The 23655-nt window shown below is 34.8% G+C and overlaps 1 protein-coding gene across 1 annotated transcript in view; it reads right to left on the bottom strand.

Moving 5' to 3' along the window:
• LOC149798866 (coiled-coil domain-containing protein 39-like) overlaps positions 1 to 23655 on the bottom strand; it is a 53528-nt gene that overhangs the window by 16196 nt on the left and 13677 nt on the right. Inside the window, exons 5-17 of the mRNA XM_089957779.1 lie at positions 21364 to 21456; positions 20293 to 20421; positions 18024 to 18215; positions 16270 to 16373; positions 15734 to 15971; positions 13554 to 13643; positions 11543 to 11707; positions 10054 to 10191; positions 8582 to 8698; positions 7660 to 7799; positions 6991 to 7226; positions 5905 to 6083; positions 4921 to 4989 (exon numbers count right to left, since the gene is read on the bottom strand). Coding sequence (XP_089813905.1) covers positions 4921 to 4989; positions 5905 to 6083; positions 6991 to 7226; positions 7660 to 7799; positions 8582 to 8698; positions 10054 to 10191; positions 11543 to 11707; positions 13554 to 13643; positions 15734 to 15971; positions 16270 to 16373; positions 18024 to 18215; positions 20293 to 20421; positions 21364 to 21456 — 1890 coding nt within the window. The remainder of the gene's footprint in view (positions 1 to 4920; positions 4990 to 5904; positions 6084 to 6990; positions 7227 to 7659; positions 7800 to 8581; positions 8699 to 10053; positions 10192 to 11542; positions 11708 to 13553; positions 13644 to 15733; positions 15972 to 16269; positions 16374 to 18023; positions 18216 to 20292; positions 20422 to 21363; positions 21457 to 23655) is intronic.

Below are 23655 nucleotides of genomic sequence, written 5' to 3'. Positions count from 1 at the left end.
TTTTGCACCTGTGATAGGGCATTTAGGATTATTTGAGAATTAATTCTCAATGTTGTAAGTGTCAGCTGAATTTTCACTTTGTAAAGAAATAAACTGTTATTGATTTTACTTAAATTGCTGGTTTCTCTTCTTTCTTTTACATATTCTATGACCTAGAGTAGTAACAATAAATATTGTTTTTGTTGCAGTAAATTGTACTTTAATTCACAATCTGCCTTGAAAATACCAGCCAACACATGATCAAGCCAACTTGCATTGTCATGAACCTGGAAACATCTATAACAGAGCAGTGGCCAGCTAACACATTCTCAAAGGTTGTGCAGATTTAGTTTTCAAAGATGAATGCTAATCAAATCATACTTTGACAGTGTAACTAAAGATCAGATATCTCAACAACAGGCTAGTGCAACAAACCTTGTGAGACATAAGTTACCTAATTGTTCATTGCATGTTACAGCTGCATTACACACAAAAATATTAGAACTCATGTAATTCGGAATGTCTTTTTTATGGTGACATCAGCATCTAAATATAACAAAAGGTATAAGAAAATTAGCATGGAATCACTGAGGGTCAGATTTTGACCACACCTATTACCTTGTGTTTAATGGGAGAAAAGGGGTGCATGCTATCAACTGTTTTCTTTTTGTATTAACAGAAATAACAACATCTTGTTCATGTCATAGCCATCACAACAGAAGGTATGTGTGTGTGTGTGTGTGTGATTTTGGATTTTCAATGTAGCTTTAACAATTTGTCAGTCATATCACAATGACGTCTGCAGTGTGGCAGTTTATAGTGATGTCTAGCACTGGGGCATCATTGCACAGACATGTAACATCATGTCCCACCCAGTCCCATTGTCCTGACACCAGGCCGACCAGTCCTAACACTAACCTCTTAATGCTGAGTGCCTAGCAAGGCAGCTGTTAGTACCATTTTTATAGGCAGCAGAAGGTAATATCTTTCCAAATATAATATAAATAAAATTACTGAACACCAACTAACTGAAACTAGGCGTGACTCACTATGAAAAGAACAAAATTAATATGGTGGAACAGCCCTTATATAATATTTAAATAAAATGGAATCCAGATTGATGAAGCTTCAGTATATAAATAAATGTACTGGAGTAGATATAGAGTATATGAAACTATGCCACAGCAGGCTGACCTCAGTTTATAAATAACTGTACTGGATTGGTTATAGTCTACAAGAAACCATATCACAGAAGACTTACCTCAGTTTATAAATAATTGTACTGGACTGGTTATCGTCTTCAAAAAACCATATCACTGCAGGCTGACCTCAGTTTATAAATAATTGTACTGGACTGGTTATAGCCTACAAGAAACCATATCACAGCAGGCTGACCTCAGTTTATAAATAATTGTACTGGACTGGTTATAGCCTACAAGAAACCATATCACAGCAGGCTGACCTCAGTTTATAAATAATTGTACTGGACTGTTTATAGTCTTCAAGAAACCATACCACAGCAGGTAAACCTCAGTTTATAAATAATTGTACTGGACTGTTTATAGCCTACATGAAACCATATCACAGAAGGCTTACCTCAGTTTATAAATAATTGTACTGGACTGTTTATAGTCTTCAAGAAACCATACCACAGCAGGCTAACCTCAGTTTATAAATAATTGTACTGGACTGTTTATAGCCTACAAGAAACCATATCACAGCAGGCTGACCTCAGTTTATAAATAATTGTACTGGACTGGTTATAGCCTACAAGAAACCATATCACAGCAGGCTGACCTCAGTTTATAAATAATTGTACTGGACTGTTTATAGTCTTCAAGAAACCATACCACAGCAGGTAAACCTCAGTTTATAAATAATTGTACTGGACTGTTTATAGCCTACATGAAACCATATCACAGAAGGCTTACCTCAGTTTATAAATAATTGTACTGGACTGTTTATAGTCTTCAAGAAACCATACCACAGCAGGCTAACCTCAGTTTATAAATAATTGTACTGGACTGTTTATAGCCTACAAGAAACCATATCACAGCAGGCTGACCTCAGTTTATAAATAATTGTACTGGACTGGTTATAGCCTACAAGAAACCATATCACAGCAATTTGACCTCAGTTTATAAATAATTGTACTGGACTGGTTATAGCCTACAAGAAACCATATCACAGCAGGTAAACCTCAGTTTATAAATAACTGTACTGGATTGGTTATAGCCTACAAGAAACCATATCACAGAAGGCTTACCTCAGTTTATAAATAACTGTACTGGACTGGTTATCGTCTTCAAAAAACCATATCACAGCAGGCTGACCTCAGTTTATAAATAATTGTACTGGACTGGTTATAGCCTACAAGAAACCATATCACAGCAGGCTGACCTCAGTTTATAAATAATTGTACTGGACTGGTTATAGCCTACAAGAAACCATATCACAGCAGGCTGACCTCAGTTTATAAATAATTGTACTGGACTGTTTATAGTCTTCAAGAAACCATACCACAGCAGGTAAACCTCAGTTTATAAATAATTGTACTGGACTGTTTATAGCCTACATGAAACCATATCACAGAAGGCTTACCTCAGTTTATAAATAATTGTACTGGACTGTTTATGGTCTTCAAGAAACCATACCACAGCAGGCTGACCTCAGTTTATAAATAATTGTACTGGACTGTTTATAGCCTACAAGAAACCATATCACAGCAGGCTGACCTCAGTTTATAAATAATTGTACTGGACTGGTTATAGCCTACAAGAAACCATATCACAGCAATTTGACCTCAGTTTATAAATAATTGTACTGGACTGGTTATAGCCTACAAGAAACCATATCACAGCAGGCTGACCTCAGTTTATAAATAACTGTACTGGATTGGTTATAGCCTACAAGAAACCATATCACAGAAGGCTTACCTCAGTTTATAAATAACTGTACTGGACTGGTTATCGTCTTCAAAAAACCATATCACAGCAGGCTGACCTCAGTTTATAAATAATTGTACTGGACTGGTTATAGCCTACAAGAAACCATATCACAGCAGGCTGACCTCAGTTTATAAATAATTGTACTGGACTGGTTATAGCCTACAAAAAACCATATCACAGCAGGCTGACCTCAGTTTATAAATAATTGTACTGGACTGTTTATAGTCTTCAAGAAACCATACCACAGCAGGTAAACCTCAGTTTATAAATAATTGTACTGGACTGTTTATAGCCTACATGAAACCATATCACAGAAGGCTTACCTCAGTTTATAAATAATTGTACTGGACTGTTTATAGTCTTCAAGAAACCATACCACAGCAGGCTGACCTCAGTTTATAAATAATTGTACTGGACTGTTTATAGCCTACAAGAAACCATATCACAGCAGGCTGACCTCAGTTTATAAATAATTGTACTGGACTGGTTATAGCCTACAAGAAACCATATCACAGCAATTTGACCTCAGTTTATAAATAATTGTACTGGACTGGTTATAGCCTACAAGAAACCATATCACAGCAGGCTGACCTCAGTTTATAAATAACTGTACTGGATTGGTTATAGCCTACAAGAAACCATATCACAGAAGGCTTACCTCAGTTTATAAATAACTGTACTGGACTGGTTATCGTCTTCAAAAAACCATATCACAGCAGGCTGACCTCAGTTTATAAATAATTGTACTGGACTGGTTATAGCCTACAAGAAACCATATCACAGCAGGCTGACCTCAGTTTATAAATAATTGTACTGGACTGGTTATAGCCTACAAGAAACCATATCACAGCAGGCTGACCTCAGTTTATAAATAATTGTACTGGACTGTTTATAGTCTTCAAGAAACCATACCACAGCAGGTAAACCTCAGTTTATAAATAATTGTACTGGACTGTTTATAGCCTACATGAAACCATATCACAGAAGGCTTACCTCAGTTTATAAATAATTGTACTGGACTGGTTATAGTCTTCAAGAAACCATACCACAGCAGGCTGACCTCAGTTTATAAGTAATTGTACTGGACTGTTTATAGCCTACAAGAAACCATATCACAGCAGGCTGACCTCAGTTTATAAATAATTGTACTGGACTGGTTATAGCCTACAAGAAACCATATCACAGCAATTTGACCTCAGTTTATAAATAATTGTACTGGACTGGTTATAGCCTACAAGAAACCATATCACAGCAGGCTGACCTCAGTTTATAAATAACTGTACTGGATTGGTTATAGCCTACAAGAAACCATATCACAGAAGGCTTACCTCAGTTTATAAATAATTGTACTGGACTGGTTATCGTCTTCAAAAAACCATATCACAGCAGGCTGACCTCAGTTTATAAATAATTGTACTGGACTGGTTATAGCCTACAAGAAACCATATCACAGCAGACTGACCTCAGTTTATAAATAACTACTGGACTGGTTATAGCCTACAAGAAACCATACCACTGCAGGTAAACCTCAGTTCATAAATAATTGTACTGGACTGGTTATAGCCTACAAGAAACCATATCACAGCAGGCTGACCTCAGTTTATAAATTCACTATACTGGTTATAGCTCTACCTGAAAGTATGTCAGTATGGGTATAAGTTTACTTCCTATCAAAGATAAGTTCTTCTTAATTATTGATAATGCATCGTTATACAGTTGAACAATTCTAATCAATCAACTATCATAATGAATGTGTTAGTAAGGAGTTTGAAAGCTCTGTGAACATTGATTCCTGCCCTGCAGGAACTGTTAATTAGACAAAATTTATGTATATTAAAAGCTCATGTAACAAAACTAATCATCCCTGGCCATCATTCATTTTCTTAGGCTCCACTGGAAGAATCAAATTAGTATCGATGAAACTTGTAATTCCTCCTTAAACATGTCAAAATCTTGTTACTCTTCTTTCTTTTGTCTGCAAGAAAGGTCTTACCTGTTTTGCTACTCTTTCTAATTTTCCTCTCTGCTCCTCCATTTCCTTATTCAGCTGCAAGCATTTATTCTGCAAATATTACAAAATATTCCATCAGTATGTACACTAAGTTATGATGATAAGTATTGAATAATAATTATTAATAAATGATATGATACCTATGTCAGTGATGATACCTATGTGAGTGATAAGATACCTGTGTGAGTGATGATACCTATGTGAGTGATGTGATACCTATGTGAGTGATCTGATACCTATGTGAGTGATATGGTACCTGAGTGATATGATACCTATCTGAGTGATATGGATGGCATATGATTGATATGATACCTATGTGAGTGATATGATACCTATGTGAGTGATATGGTACCTATCTGAGTGATATGATGTCTGGCTGAGTGATATGGTACCTGAGTGATACAGTAACTGAGTGATATGATACCTATCTGAGTGATATGGATGGTATCTGATTGATATGATACCTATGTGAGTGATATGGTACCTATCTGAGTGATATGACACCTAGCTGAGTGATATGGTACCTGAGTGATATGGTACCTGAGTAATATGGTACCCAAGTGATATGATACCTATCTGATTGATATGATGCCCATCTAAGACAGGCAGATCAGAGATATAGGCTTTTGTCAGGCTAGGAATGATTAAGAAAAACAGTTAAATTTAAGACACCATCCAGTTTTCTAAAAAGCGATCTCTTTGCATCCTTTTCTCAAAACAGATTACAAATATCAAACTACATGAGAAATAATCCATGCTATTAAAGAAGGTTTGAGGGAAATATATAAAACAATGCTAAAGTCACTTTTGATCTTCATTTAGAAATACTAAAACAGTATCTAATTAATGTTTACTGGACAAATCATATTTATTATCTCATCAGCCTCAGTTGGTACACTTGGTACATTTGTTTGTCTTACTTTATGGGTATTTTAGAAAACAAACCCAACAGATGTTTAGTTTTACCTTTTTCTCCTCAATCATTTCAACATAAGCATCCTCATCCCTCTTGAGGTTGTCAAGGGTGTTGCTCATGGTTTGCAGGTCCTCCTGCAGTTCTCGAATCTGCCGTCGCTTGTACTTGTATTTATCCATTACAGCCCTCATCTGTTCCTCCACCTGCTGCTTCTCTTCCATCTCATCACCTATGACACAAATATACAGGTGTAGAGAATAGGTTGCTATATTTTATGTCTTTCCTACTACTCATCAAGCATAATTCTATATTCTTAAATCTCTGATGATGAAACTTTAACTAATGCAAAAAATACTCAATTTGTGGGACACATAGTAAATTGCCTACATTAAAGTTAGAAACACTTTGGCTTTTATACTGGTATGCAAAATAGTTTCCAGTAGAAAGCTTTAATTAAAATCTCATATTTTGAGAGTTTTAATCATAAATGTGAGTTTTGTGCAAAAATATTTTTTTTAAATGACAATTGGATTCAAGCTTATTCTAGTGTTTGAAAAGCATTAAGTCAATCACAGTATGTGACAAACTGCCACTGCACTGCTGGCTGATCTCAGACCAAGCAGATGGCACAGGCATTTTTGCCATCTTGACAATGTCATTGTCCTTGGAGGACCAATACATTTCCAGTTTTTGAAATGTATAAGGAACAACTTTTCATTTATTAAGGACATTCATGACCTTTAAAATGACTAATTTGGATTCAATTCATACTACTGCCAGGTTTCTCTCACATTTTCATTAAATTGTTTGATAAGTTGTACCAAATTTGTTGGCTTTGCTTTTTTTCCATTACTTTGTGACATAAGTCATAACTCAGGTCTGTCAATTTTCACCCAGCAGCTAGGGAAGAGATGTGATAACAAAATTATTTGACAAATGGTCAAACATACAGATCGTCAAACATACAAGGTCAAACATAAAGACAGATGGTTAAAAATACAGATTATCAAACATACAGACTGATAGTTAAACATATGGACAGATGGAGGGTATCACAAAACCCACGTGCTAAAGCAAAGTAATAATAAATGAGATGAAGATGTTAATCTCAGTGACATTCACTGTCAATAACTCACTTGATTCTGTGATCTTGCTAAAGCTTTTTCTATATGTCTCATTACGAGAGTTCATAAGTTTGATGGTGTTCTCCAGTGCTCGGATCTCCTTTTCTGCTTTCCGGATCCGTGCATCCAGGTCATCTCCTTCCCGCTGTAACTCCTCTTTCTCCTGCGCTGCCTTGATGACATAATATGCCTGGCTCCTCTCCTCCTCTCCTTCAGGAGGTGCCATGGACACCATCAGGATCTCATATCTAAATATTACAAAGTCTCTGTTACTGTACAAGCTACAACCTCACCTACCCCCCACCACTAAAAACAACAACAAAAATTGAAAATAAAAATAATGATGTGTATTCAAAATGGGAAAAAATATATTTCTGATTCAGGTTTTTCCAAACAAATGTAGAATCATGAAAACTACATGAAAATCATATCAGACTATCTTCGTCAAAATTCACTGGTTTTAATGGTCTCTATAAATTGCTTCAAATTCTTGGCTTGGCAGACAAGCCTGAGATACATTTAGATCAGGACAATTTCAGTACATTGAAATTGTTTTGCACTCAATGAATTCTTTGGTTAGAAAATAAAATGTATCTCTGTTATGCTGATAAATGAAACAAATATCAATAAAAAGCATAATTTGGAAAATATGGTTGACAATTGGTGTTCTCCAGATGATACCTTTTCCTTAGTTTATCGATTTTGGATATTCTCTCGTGCAACTCCGCACTGATCTGCTGTCTTTCTTCATCAACAGCCCGAACTTGGGCCTGTAACATATCCTTGTGAATGTTGATCTCTTGGTGGCGTTCCTTCATAGCCTGTGTGGTGTAGAGTTAGAGGAAAACCATTGTTAATTATTAATCTTTTGATGCTTACGTCTAAATCAAATAATGATGCACACTCCCACAATAAAACAGTTCCTATCATATGAATAAATTTTTCCAGAATTAAACATAACATTTCAAGAAAATTATGAAAAGAAATAATGTACTCCTATGGAAATTATTATATTCTATGCTCTTGATTACTACTGATTTTATCATTTTTTATAAACCTGATTTACAAACCTATTTTAAACCAGTGTGTGCTGCAATAATTGGCAATCAGAAATGTATTTTCTAATTAGTTCATATACTGATAATGTTTTCCAGCCAACATACTGCTGGTAACTGAAAGCCATGTGAGAGTAATTAAAATTTACTGTTTCTCATGGCTCAATACTACACACAAAATATATAGCAAACTATATGATACCCATGTCTTGTTGAATCTAATTCATGGAAGATGATGGGAAAAAAACTAATTATCTTTATAATCAATTAGTAAATGAACAGGTTATATGACATCTCATTCAGTTAACTGCATATTACAATGTAGATCCCTGTACTACGATTTTAACAAAAACAACATTAGTGATAACAACAATCTAATAATAAACCATGTTCTGGAATAAATACATAAAATTTTAATTCAAGTATGTTGAAATTCATTAGAAAATATCCACACATTGACATTAGGTGGCCTTGTGCAGCACAAAGTATTAGGGATTCATTGATAAATCGGATATAATGATTTATAAGACAAAGATAAAGTTGTATACTGTTTCCAGCTGCAGGCGTCGTTTCTCCAAGCTAAGGACATCATCTGCATGTTCACGCAGTAGATTTCTCAGCCTCTTTATCTCCAACTTCATGATGTTCTGATCCACCATCAGGCTCTGAATATACATCAAAATACAAATTTCACACTGTCAACTATTAAAACAACCATACCCATACCATCCCATACAAACTACTACACAAAACTATAGGTACTGGAAATTTTATTGCAAATACAGTGTTCAATAAACCACTACCATTACAATTGTGTACAATCTATTTCACTAGTTACTGAAAGATATTATGGCCATTTTACATACCAAGACAAATTGTTCTGATAACCAGTGTTCAAATGATGACATCTTTACAGTTTAGGAAATGTGCTAAGATACTTTATACACTGTGCTGACAAACAGTTAATATCAGTAAAATTCTGCAATGATGCTGATTTTTTTATTTATACAAATATTTGTTCAGCTAACTATACTAAACTAAGTAACTGCATTTCTCATGATTATTTTTTATTTAAAGTTGTGCCAATAGCAATGAGTTTATTTAAAACTCTGCACACTACCACTGTCTTCACATGTAAATGAAACCCATTCAGTGTGACATTAATATCAAGCTGTTGACAATAATTCATTGAAGTCCATCAATCTTTGGTAATGTAATGTTGTGGAAACCAACTTTAAGAGGAGTGGTAAGAGCAAGGGCCTTAACTCTTCAACATTACAATGCAGAAATATGAAATTACAGTGAGCCTAGGTCTCATCAACGTAAAGTTGCATACCAAATTTTGGATGAAATCCAAGAATCTTTGTTAAAGCCTGCAGAAACCAGTTAGGAAAATAGAAAATCAGGAACCATAACTCTTCTAAAAGATAACTACTGAAAATGAAACTCATTTGAGGGTCATCACATCAATATAAAACTGCATGCCAAATTAAGGTGATATCCAGCAATCTTTGGTAAAGTAATACTGCAAAATCCAAAATCGGGGAATACTAGAAGTTAAATGATTTCACGCTCTTATCAATAAATAAGTGCATGTTAGATCTGCTTGAAATCCAAGAATAGTTAGAAAACATGCCACAGAAACCCAATTTTGAGGATAGAAAATTTTGGGCAACCACTCTTTTAAATGATGTTGTTGAATGCTGGAAAGTGAATTCATGCAGCATCTTATATAAAGCAGAATGTCCAATTTAGCTGAAATCCAGCAATTCTTGGTAAAGCAATGATGCTGAAACTAAGATGAGGCAACAGGGAATAAGGGGCCATAACTCTTCTAAATAATTACACAGATGGCTGGAAATAACTCTTTTGACATCTCTCCTAAATAAAGACATACCTTATATGTCAAAATCCAATAGTTCCAGTCAGGGTTATGGATAGATGTAAAGAAGGATAGACATTATTGCAACAGGGCTCTGCCAACTTAGTCAATAATTTAACATGACAATTTTCACATTACCTGTTTGTTTGAGATGATTGTCTTCAGTTCCCTCTCAGAACTATCATTATACAGGTTAAGTTCCTCGATTTTACTTGTGAAATCAAACTTCTCTGCTCCACTCTTTTCCAACTCACGGCTGACACGTCGAATGTCATCCTGATGGGATAAAATAAGACATGTATTTGCAATGTTAACTTTACAGAGACAACTAATGCTTTATCATGATTACTATTATCATCTATTTGTACCTAAATATGTTATATGATTTTGTCAATAATAATAATAATAATAATAATAATAATGATGTAAACTTAGTACAGCACCTAATCTTTAGAAGCTCCAAGCACCTTACAATATTAGATAAAACATGAAAACATATACAACCAGAAGGTTAAAAAATAAACACCCTGAAATTACAAAACAAAAACATGCTGACAATATTTAAGGAAGTAAACATTATTAAGTCTTTAAATCTGTTCTTGTAGCTGAAATAGGTGAGTTTTGAAAGCATGCAGTGACCTTGCATCTAAGATGTATGGGCAATTCATTCCATGTAGCTGAGTCTTAGAAAGCAAAAGAATGTTGTCTGTATGACATTGGTTTAACAGTGGCAACAATGTGAATGCAAGTGTTAGAATGTTGGAAGAGAAGCGTAAGTTTCTAGATGGTGTGTACACATGGGTGAAGTCAAATAGGCATATTGAACTGAAGCCAGTCAATGAAATGAAGCATAGTTAACAGATTTTGTGTATGATTCTGGATGTTAAAAGACATTAAAAGATTCCAAAGTCCAATTACTTCCAGAGAATACTGGAAACATACTCTTGACTGTTGAAATCTTCACCTGGAAAAATGCTATGAAACAATGCAATTTTTTCAAAGAAATTAAGAGTAGGGGCAGAACTTTGAAAGATATATCCACTGGTCAAAGCACCAGAGTACCACAAACATTGTAGAATGGTTAAGACAGAAAAGCATGTATAGCCTTTGGTACAGTCACAGAGTACTTATTTAGAGCAACAAATAGAGCACAGGTATATCACAGAGTACAACAATATAAATCAGGTATTTGAATATAATGTTAGTCACTGCTGATTGCATCTAAGTCTTTTGAAGTTGATGACTGAGATATATGTAAGGATAACATGAGTAACTGTCACTGAGACTTGATCATCATTTTCACTTCCCATCAATGACTATGTTAGTCTAAGATATACTCAAGCAAACACCAATGTTAGTATGGCTACACTTTACTTCTCCACAAATCATGTAGCAATGTAATAAGTTTTAAAGACAAAGAATTATTCACAGATGTAACTTTCCCCCTCCACCCCACCCCCCTGTTTCTCTGCAACATATAAAAGTAAAAACCATAATTATGACAATTCATGGCTAATATTCATTTTAATATGTAAACATCAAATAGTTTGAGTCCATTGCTCCTAATGGTGACATAAAATCAATAACATGTGTTCTTGCTTCATAACAATAAATTGCTGTGTTGTACCTGCAAGCGTTTTAGCTGTAAAGTCAAAAGTGTGCGGGTGTTGTTTTTCTGGTCCAAGTCATCCATCAATTCCTTAATCTTAGCCTCCAGTTGGATCTTCTCCTCATTGCTGCGTTCTCCCTGCATGCGGTTTATTCTTCTCTCCAGCTGTTGGATGGCAAAGTCCTACAGAATAAAGCACAGATGAGTGATTACACAATACATCGTACATAAAACTTAGTAACTTGAATGACGTGCAAATCCTGAAGAATCAGAAGAAAGAAAACTAGGGCTTGCAGCACTGTAAGATTTTTGTAACATATCTGTATATGCATCATCTCTATAAATAATCTGTCTACCCTTAATTTCAAATTCATGTACAAATTTGCTGTGTTTGTACAGTAAACGTCCCTAAGCAAAAGGACAGCTGCCTATCATATCAAGCACACCTGATCTGGGGTCCATTCTTCTGTGTTTATATCCATTTTAGTTATTATATAAAGGACTACTGGTCATAAAGAACACCATTTTGGGTTCCCTTTTCTTGTATTTGCATTTATTTTAGTCTTTATATAAAGGACAACTAGCCATAAAGAACACCATTTTTGGGTCCCTTTTCTTGTATTTGTATCCATATTTGCCTTTATATGCAGGACAACTATTCAGACAGAAAAACTGTCTGGTCTCTCAATTGTCCTTTATAAACAGGTTTCAACATATTTTCACTGATGACTATCAATACAAATGTCTTCTTTTCCATGATGATTGAAATTATTCTAGTTGTATGAATAGCAACAAGTCTTATTCACTGATCAGAAAATTCCTGTTCAGCTCTATCATGGTAGGGAACAAAATTTCTGAAATGTGCCTTATTTTATAAGGGACAATTTGATAATTTTAATTTCTTTATTTTTTCAATGCTATTTACAATATTGCATTCATAATGCACCATAATATCAAACCATTAAATAGATATCACATTGCTTCAGAAACAAGGGGACATAATGTCCACCTTTATAATGCACCACGATATCAAACCTACAAATAGACATCACACTGCTTCAGAAATAAGGGGACATAATGTCCACCTTTATAATGCACCATGATATCAAACCTTCAAATAGACATCACACTGCTTCAGAAATAAGGGGACATAATATAAACCTTTATAATGCACCACAATATCAAACTATTAAATAGATATGACAGTGCTTCAGAAATAAGGGGACTTTATGTTGATGTAAGTTACTGATGATGTCATATTCTTCTCAATGAAGCTAGGATAGAAAATAAATGGAGCAAATATTATACAATCTTTGTTATGCCAAAAACAAGGAACAGATACTGAGTACATGTTTGCATCTTAATGAGAAGAAAGAAATGATGTGCAGGTTTTGGTTTTGTGTAACTGCAAAATGACTGAACATTTCTTGAATTGCCTAATAACTGCTTTGGGTTGTGCAGGTGATTGTTTACCTGTGAGATTTAAGTCAAAATAAACTCATATCTAAAAAGATGATACAAATTCAACGTAACCAAAACTTGTAAAATCCAACAAAACATTTCACTTAATTCTAGAAACTAAATCTTCTGATGGAAGATCAGCTGAAAGATCACAAGACCATTTTAACAAAATGTAATTTTGGTAAGATTTATCTGATCTATCATGATGCAGTCTGTAGCTCTGCACACCCCAACATACTCCATCTTGTACAGCTATTAATGAGGATACACATATGCCATTTTCTTCAGTAAAGTGACTTGGTTGGATATTGTACAATATCACACATAGCATGAAGGTACTTTGTGGCCCCTGATCATCGTGTTATAGTAGGGTTACACTGTATACTTCAAATTTGTAATCAATCTTTATGGCTGATTTAGAAACAAAACATGAAAATTGTGCATTGTACATTTTCTGTTAGAACATCAGAGAAGTACATAGAATTTATGTTTAAAAATGGTGTTAATGCATCTAAGATGCTGAAAAAAATAGAGATAACATTGATAGGACAGAAAATGGTGTTTTTACCTGGTTGTAGATGATTTCCTGCTGTTTGAGAGAGTCAGTGTCCAACTTGGCAATCTTACTATTCAGGTTCCTTATGGCAGCTTGACTACCCTGGAAGCAAACAAAAACAAACATTATAGACACATGAGACTAACTTGACATGAGATATCACTACATTAACTAAGCCTACTGATCTCCCTAACAAATTAAAAATTATTTTTTCTATGCTTTTTTTCTGGAGATTTGGTCCATTGAAACAAATATCACTTGCATTCGACAGAAACCACCATTAAATCTGAAAACAGAAAATAAGTCCAGATTTGTGGTGTTTGTGTAGGCTGACAAGCAAGCAGATGTCATTCAACTGGTACTGAAAAGGGCACTAAAATTTCCAGTCATGTTATTCAAAGACACTGTTTCCAGAAAAAAATGCAACACAACCTATGGTGACTTTTTCCCATGCTGTGTTCAAGCTAACACCTAATGCAACATAGCGTTTGTGCATCAGATTTTAAAACTAATGTACTGGAGTCACTATAAATATAGGAAAATTAAGGAATTATATTACTGAACTGAATCAGTAAAGTAGTACATGTTAGAGTTAGCATCTCTATAGTGACATAAACAAGGATAAATACATATAACTTAACAGTACTGCTTTTAAATTTGTTGTTGTTTCCATGTAATCATTTAAATGTAGATAACAGCAGCTATATACAAATAATCAAATACATCCAGCCTAATGTCTTCATTAGCTGTTAATTATATTACCATTTCAACAGAATCCATTTTTGTATTATCCACACTTCCTGGCATGAGCTCTAAACAAAACACTTATGATAGGTAAGTCAGCTAAATATTTTCGTATATGCTTTGTACTGAGTCAGCTAAATATCTTTGTATATGCTTTGTACTGAGTGAGCTAAATATCTTTGTATATGCTTTGTACTGAGCTAAATGTCTTTGTATATGGTTTGTAATGAGTGAGCTAAATGTCTTTGTATATGCTTTGTACTGAGTGAGCTAAATGTCTTTGTATGTGCTTTGTACTGAGTGAGCTAAATGTCTTTGTATATGCTTTGTACTAAGTGAGCTAAATATCCTTGTATATGCTTTGTACCGAGTGAGCTAAATATCTTTGTATATGCTTTGTACTGAGTGAGATAAATGTCTTTGTATATGCTTTGTACTGAGTGAGCTAAATGTCTTTGTATATGCTTTGTACTGAGTGAGCTAAATGTCTTTGTATACGCTTTGTACTGAGTGAGTTAAATGTCTTTGTATATGCTTTGTACTGAGTGAGCTAAATGTCTGCTATATATGCTTTGTACTGAGTGAGCTAAATGTCTGCTATATATGCTTTGTACTTAGTGAGCTAAATATCTTTGTATATGCTTTGTACTGAGTGAGCTAAATATCTTCGTATATGCTTTGTACTGTGTGAGCTAAATATCTTTGTATTTTCTTTGTACTGAGTGAGCTAAATGTCTGCTATATATGCTCAACACTGTGTCAGCTGAATACCTTCTATATGCTCTGTACTGAGTCAGCTAAATGCCTTCTATATGCTTAATACTGAGTCAGCTAAATGCCTTCTAATGCCTTCTATATGCTTAGTACTGAGTCAGCTAAATGCCTTCTATATGCTTAGTACTGAGTCAGCTAAATGCCTTCTATATGCTTTGTAGTGAATTAGCTAAATGCTTTCTATATGCTCTGTACTGAGTCAGCTAAATGCCTTCTATATATAATTTCTAATGAGCTGCTAATAAATTCTTTAATGAAGATGAAGACCATAATGATGTCATGGTATGCTAATCGACGCAGGTCACATTCATGTAAATATAAAGTCCCATAAAAACTTCACGTATCTAACTGTACAAGGAAGACATGTCATATTTCTGAAAAGAGCTCCACTTCACCAAAAAGCTTATTTCCATTTGACCATGTTTCAAAAATTAAAACTTTAATGAAATGATTGGACAGAGGATGTAGTCTAAAAAATGCATTGTCATATCATGCTTTTCAAACTTGACATGCATGATAAAGATGTATTTATATGTAAAGATATGAATTGACCCATGTAGATACAGGAGAGTGTTGAATTGTGTAATAAGAAATGTACATGTTAAAGGGGCATATATTGTTTGAGAGCCACATGTTCACTTCATATTTCAATGTAACATCTCCATAGTACATGCCTGAATCTCAGCCTCGGTGTTCCTTTCTGTCACTTTATTTGAATGAAGCTCCTCAGTTTTACGGAACTGGAGATCTCTTAAATATTTCAACTCTTGTTCGATTTCAAACTGCCGTTTATCTTCTTCTGCCAGCAGCTCATCCATCCTAGCTGCCCGCTCTTCTGCACTTAGTGTTGACTCTGTGGCAATTTTTAACTTCTCCACCAAAGTCTCCCTCAAGTCTTTGGCTTGTGATAACCTTGAAAAAGAACAAAACAACCATTATAGTGATGCTTCAGAACCAATAGGTATTATTGGTTTCCTGTAAAACAAATTTCTCTTGAGTACAGCTTCTGCTATTATCTGTAACTCTTATGCTTCTGATTTTTTCTTTCTACTCTCATGCAATGAATTAAGTATAAAATCATAACAACTTTAAATTTATTGCATAAGCTGCTGAAAGTTCTGTCTACTTTTCTTATGAATGAAATGTGCTTTTGGAGAGTAGAATATCTTTAATAGTGGTTCAATTCATTATAAAATGGGTTTCCTCTCACTTGTTGTTCTTCTCAGCCACATCCTTCTTTAGGTGAGCTACCTGTGATCTGGTGGCCTCAAGATCCGTGTTAGTGCGGTCCACTGTCCTTTTTAAGGCATCCAGCTGTAATGCATCATAGGCACCAGTTTTTAGTATGCTGAATGTTATCAATTAATAAGATATGTTATATTTGAATTTCTGCCAAAAAATGGATATTTTTTTATTTGGCACTACATTGGTCCCCCCTCTTATAAGACCATTGCTTCTGCACCAGGATAATGGTCTTATAGGAAGCATGGTCCTTCCAGAGGTGAATTACACAGATGTGAGAAATAATTAGTGTATAAAAAGTGTAAATATTTTTTTTCAAATAATGCAATATTTTCATTTAAACATCACAGATGTATTATGGAATCAATATAATAAAACTTACATCAAAAGTTCCCTACTTAAAATAGTTAAGAATAATCAATAATTGTGGTGCAAGACCACCTTGCCAATAAAATCAGGTTACAAACATCTGGTTGTAACTATCATTGACCATCCATTCCATTTTCCCCACTGCTGTAGTATGTGTATAACTGACAATGTTTATTTGAATCGTTTCTTACACCAGAATTCTCAGGAGTGATGAAAGAAGTCTCCCTCTTTTTGTTTAGCTTAGGTGCTTTCACTTTTCCTTCTAAAATGAGAATGTCTGATTACATTTTGCATTTTTCTTCATTAGCAAATTTGTAGCTATTACACGATATGTTTCTTGCTGACAAAGGAAGCAAACTTGTCACATGATCAACAGGTTATAGTGTGGCACCCTTTCAAGTACATTTCATAATCTATGATCAGGGCTCAAAATGAATGCTAATCTGCTAAACTAAGGTCAGGGATTTTGATGGCAGCTCAAGAAAAACTCCAGCCATCACTAATCAAATGCCAGTGAAAATTTCCGCCAGTCACTATCATCACAGTTAAAAAGTAGTCTTGTGTCAGATATATGTCAGATTAATTCATCCGCTGATTCTGTTAAGTTAATACCTAACAACATCCTGCACGTTACTCAAATAGCCCTGGCAACAGATAGCCTGCATGTGTTGCTGTGCCATAAAACACTTAACCAAACCAAATCATCTTTCATACACATATCTTTATATATTATTTCCACACTATAAATAATATTGGTATTAAAACAAAGAAATTAGTGAAGCTTTACCACGCTGTAGAGGTTGGGTGACTCTGAATATCAGCTAGGTTTTTATTTCTGTGCTGCTTTCAATTCATGCTTACTGTCTTACAAAAATTGGTATCCCATGTGACAAAGTGCATCTACAGAAGACAATATGCAGACTAAAAGCTTTGTTTTGTTTGTCGTTGTTGGTTTTAATGTCACTTTCAACACCTTACTGGCTATGTCATGCCAAGGAATAATTATTATGAGCCATTCCCTAGGATACATTGACAGCAGGTTGGAGGTTTTGAAAAAACAACAAATGATAAAAGTAGAATCTGATATGCAAATAAACTGATCAATTGCCACTTAATTGGAATTTTAATTAGCTCAGAGTTTAAAGGCGGGTCACATATTGGTTTGACAGGAACATTTCTGATGAGAGTACATTAGGGGACATGAGAATGGTGCTGTAAATAACCAGGAGTTTGAATACTGAAGGCTATATTTGTATATATTAGATATATTTCTGGGTGGGGATATGGCGTTAATCATTACGAACCCAAAACTTCAGACAGCAAGAGTCAGATACTGTGAAAAGCACGCCATACCTCATCTTGGAACTGAATTCTCTGGGTTTCAGCCTCCTGGTAATCATTACGAATTTTTGCTGCTGTTCTTTCTGCAAAAGAAATCTTCTTTTCCTGCTCTCTATTATTTTCTATCTCATTTTCCAAAAACATCTGTTTTTCCTTGATGGACTCCTCCCTTTTTCGGACTTCAGCTTTTACTTTGGCAAGTTGCTACAAAATGATAAAGTACAAGTTATAATTATTACTGTGATTGACAATAAGGCCATAAAAGTAAAGTTTTGCATATCAATTTGAAATTCTTAAGTTTAAATATTAATAAATAACCACTAATTTGGAAAATTTGGAGGAACAAACTAATTGTGTGGGACCAACCAAATAGTTTAAAACATCCTGGGTGAAATCAGCTCAACCCTGGTGAGACCAATCAAACAGCTTAAACTGTCCTGAGTTAAATGTGCTCATAGTAACTACACCCACAGAAAGACCTGATCAAAAATACCTTCCTTGAAAAGCACAAAGATAGCAAAAATCAATAATATGATGAATGAAGTACATGTAACAGATGAATCAAAATGAATGCCATACATTTGATTAATTAGCTCAATAAATCATAAAATATACAGCTTTGTTTGCACAAAAATATGAAGTCAGTGAATGCTGGATCAAATTTGGAAGCTTACTCCAAAGAACTGCATTTTTAAGCTGTATTTTCTCAAAAACTAAATAGATTTTGCTTGATTTACAAGTCGATCTTTGGCAGCGGTCTTTAGGTGGTATGAACTTGACCTACGCCAACATAAGGCAGATTTTACCTCTATGCACAGAATCACTTCCGTGTTAGACCCTTATGGTTAGTAACTCTATGCATAGAATCACTTCCATGTTAGACAATTATGGTTAAAAACTATATGCACAGAATCACTTCCATGTTAGACCCTTATGGTTAATAACTCTATGCACACTTCCATGTTAGACCATTATGGTTAAAAGCTCTATGCAAAGAATCACTTCCATGTTAGACCCTTATGGTTAATAACTCTATGCATAGAATCACTTCCATGTTAGACCCTTATGGTTAATAACTCTATGCACAGAATTGCTTCTGTGTTAGACCCTTATGGTTAGTAACTCTATGCATAGAATCACTTCCATGTTAGACAATTATGGTTAAAAACTATATGCACAGAATCACTTCCATGTTAGACCCTTATGGTTAATAACTCTATGCACACTTCCATGTTAGACCATTATGGTTAAAAGCTCTATGCACAGAATCACTTCCATGTTAGACCCTTATGGTTAATAACTCTATGCATAGAATCACCTCCATGTTAGACCCTTATGGTTAATAACTCTATGCACAGAATTGCTTCTGTGTTAGACCCTTATGGTTAGTAACTCTATGCATAGAATCACTTCCATGTTAGACAATTATGGTTAAAAACTATATGCACAGAATCACTTCCATGTTAGACCCTTATGGTTAATAACTCTATGCACACTTCCATGTTAGACCCTTATGGTTAAAAACTATATGCACAGAATCACTTCCATGTTAGACCCTTATGGTTAATAACTCTATGCACACTTCCATGTTAGACCATTATGGTTAAAAGCTCTATGCACAGAATCACTTCCATGTTAGACCCTTATGGTTAATAACTCTATGCATATACATATAATCACTTCCATCTTAGACCATTATGGTTAAAAGCTCTATGCACAGAATCACTCCCATGTTAGACCCTTATGGTTAATAACTCTATGCACAGAATCACTTCCATGTTAGACCCTTATTGTTAATAACTCCAGCTTTAGTTACATCCATTATTAACTCACTGAAGAGAATCAACTGGTGAAAGATGGTCAGCATGAAGTACAAGCTGAACTGATTTTTTTGTAATTATATGTTTAGTGCTGTTTCACAAGATATGTCCATCAGAGGAACAATTAATTTATCTTGATTTCTCAATAATCTGAGAGATATGGAGACCCTGAATCAGTAGTTAGTGTGTCAGTCTAAGGGTAAGTGGGCTGTGAGTTTGAATCCTGCCCAGACCAACCAGAGTCTGCTGCCATACTGGTATGTCTCTGGGGACTTCAAATTTACCGTCTTGGCACTAAATTGTCTTTCACATGTGTGCTGTTGCTTACCGATCAATGGATCAATTAGTAACCTTAACTGATGGAGTGGGAAAAAAAGTTTCAGATTGGCAAGATTTACAGTGTATTGAAAACATTAATTTAATTAACAAGCAATAATTGTTACAGTTTATGGGAAACTCACAGCTGCCAGTAGGTCCATCTCTTTGTCTCGACGCTGCATTTGCTCTATTGTGTTCTCCCACTGTTGAATCAGCTCCTGCCGCTCTTGGTGAGCTCGCCTGAAATCTTCTGCTGTCTTGTCTAGCTCAATCTAAATAAGGTGGTATGAACTTGAACAGGTAAAATCTGGCATACATGTAATTTAATACAATATAATAATCTGGCATACAGTGTAATTTAATACAATATGAATAATCTGGCACACATTGTAATTTAATACAATATGAATGTGGTATACATTGTAATCTAATACAATATGAATAATCTGGCATACACTGTAATCTAATGCAATATGACTAATCTGGCACACATTGTAATCTAATACAATATGAATAATCTGGCACACATTGTAATTTAATACAATATGAATGTGGTATACATTACGATATGAATAATCTGGCATACATTGTAATCTAATACAATATGAATAATCTGGCATACATTGTAATCTAATACAATAGGAATATGTATGATTTAAGAAAAGAATTAACATCAGAACAGTTACTGTTGGTGACTATTAAAAAATATAAAGTGTAAGGTAGGGACATTTTCTAATGTAAATGAGATACTAATCCAAACATAATGATATTCTGCAAAAAGAATAACACACACACACACACACAGTATATGAGAAACCAGTTTTAACATAAAATTCAGGAGTCATGGTGGCTTAGTGATCAGCATGCTTGACATGTAACAGAAAGGATGCAGGTTCAAATCCTATCATATGGATAGTCAAGGTCAGCTACCATCATGATATGTCCTTGGGTAAAGGCACTTTAGTCCAATTGCTTCAGCACTTAATAACCTACTGGTGTTGCTGTACCATAAAAACAAACAAAACCAAAGCAATTAACATTAAATAGTATTGTGAAATATTGAGTAAGTCATCAGTTTTCAAGTTCGGATTGCACTATTTATGGATAAGCATTAACTTTGTAAGCTCTCTAAGGCACAGATAAAAAGTGTAAATGGACTACATGTACACCGGAATATACTGAACCAATTTTCAAAATGAAATTCTAAGCATTACCTGAGCAGTGAGTGTTTCCGTAGTTTCATGTTCCAGGGTTTTCCGCTTAACCAATGCATCATCTGTCAGTCTCTCCATTCTCAATGAAAGCTCCTGTAGTAAAAAAAGTATTAGTATTAACTCTTATGCACATGGGTAGAAAAAGCATTGCCCATTAGCCTGGGGTAACTTAAAATTAGAGCTGGGGAACCAAAAAGCCCAATTACTTCTACAGTAATGAATACAAATTTGATACGAAACAGTAGAATAAAAATTTAGTTTCTGAGCATACAATGTTTGGTATTTTGACCTAAAGAGATATGTGGGATTAGATGGATTCAAGACAGTATGGTTGTTGTTGCTGTGGGGTTTAACACCATTTTTCAGCACATGATAGGCTATACATGGCGGCCAGTATTAGTGGTGGAGGAAGAACCTGGGAAAACCCCGGAAAGAACCACCGACCCACAAGAAGCTACTGGCAAGCTTTCTCACATACCCACATTGGCTGAATCCGAGACTCGAACTCATGCAGACAGAGAGTTTGGTAGCATACTGACTAGTCAATATCATTCATATAGATGAAGAGGCTTTCTAAAGAGAAATTCCAAATGCATCCAGAAAATGTCCCTGACTGTGTTTTGGATCAAGCATATGACAGTAAGATTTACTGGCTGATCCATACTGAGTCATAGTCAAACTTGGATCTTACTGATGACCTTGCGATCGCTCTAATGTGTTTGCCACACCTCTAATTAAATCCAGTGCATTTAGACATTTGTCCCTAAGGCAGAGGTGCACAACCTTTATCGACCAAGGGCCAGATTGCATTTTCTAAGACACTCGAGGGCTACAAGCACTAATTTCTTTAATATAATTACTGTTCCTGGGCCAGATTTCTGTGTTGTTTTTATTTGCCCTGAAGGCCGGACAGAACACGTTCATGGGCCAGATCTGGCTCGCTGGCCGGGGGTTGTGCACCCCTGCCCTAAAGTATCTAACATGTGGAAAGAAAGTTAGTTTACAGTATAAAAATCAAACCCTGTAAACTTTGTTTCTTGTAGAACAGAGATAAGAGAAGCATCAAAACAGAGTTTTGGGTGATCATGAATTCATGGTAATAAGCAATAGTGCATGCAATAGGTTATTGATTCAAGCATTTCAACCTATTTTCTTCTGCCCAATATTCAATAGCATATGTTCAATGTTCATACTGTATATGTACTTGATATTCAATAGCATATGTTCAGTGTTTATACCCCATCTGAAGTTGATTTTCAGTAGCATATGTTCAATATTCATACTCTATCTGTAGTTGATTTTCAATAGTATATGTTCAATGTTCATACTGTATCTATATATACTTTGTATATGTCATAAGGTCAACAAAGTACAAAAATGTAAACAGTAACCACAAAACTCCTTAAAAAAAGTAATGATATTTTGGAGGTTTGATCTGCACCCTTTTCATTCTGAACTAAAAAAATATCACTTGAAGTCTTTAAGTAAAAGCCCCAAGGCAATGCCATCATTCACGCAAAAGAAGTAATAACAGATTTTCAAGATGAAGAGAATTTTAAAATAAGGTCAAATTACCTTATCATTTTCATTTAGGACCAACTACTGCACATACATGGGAGGTGTTTCATTGCAAACCCCATCTTGCTATACCAATCTCTTCAAGTAGTGATAACAAGATTCTAAAGCTAGCTGCCATTGAGCAGTACCATTTTTATTGAGAACCAACAAGCTTTGTAGTGAAACCCTCAGTCATGTGGTTTTTCAAAATTTGTAAATAGCAATTTGTCAATTTATGAAGGTCCTTACTATAAACTCACTTGGCCTTGGTGAGTTAAAAATAATCTTCCAAGTAATAGACTTTAAATCCTATCTATAGTACAAGTCACATAGATCATGTATGTGCATTTACTCGATCTAAATTAACTATAAATTGTTCTTTTAAAATTTAACACTATTTTTCTTTAACCAAAGTCTATTCAATCCTGATTATTGAATGCTCTGCACCTTATATATCACCAAGAAAATTCCAGATGAAAATTAGTCATTGCTGTGGACTTTTACAATGGTGGTCATGTACTAAACTTGGGTCAAAGAAAGAGTGTGTCGAGTGGAATCATTACAATCAAGGTTAGTAAGAATTTGTTATTTATATGCGTAGCTTTCATTGTAACATCGCAATATTCAATCTGGACAGTATTGGATCACACCTTCAGGTTCATTTTGTCCAAAAATGTCTACGTACTTTAACATTGATTTTGCCATATGCACCTATTGGGGTGCCTAAATAACGAC

This window comes from Sinohyriopsis cumingii, chromosome 5 (genome assembly GCF_028554795.1).
Source record: "Sinohyriopsis cumingii isolate HCF-2022 chromosome 5, ASM2855479v2, whole genome shotgun sequence".
Lineage (NCBI taxonomy): Eukaryota > Metazoa > Mollusca > Bivalvia > Unionida > Unionidae > Sinohyriopsis > Sinohyriopsis cumingii.
Note: the sequence above shows the minus strand (reverse complement) of the source record. Positions and strands in the feature narration are given on the sequence as shown.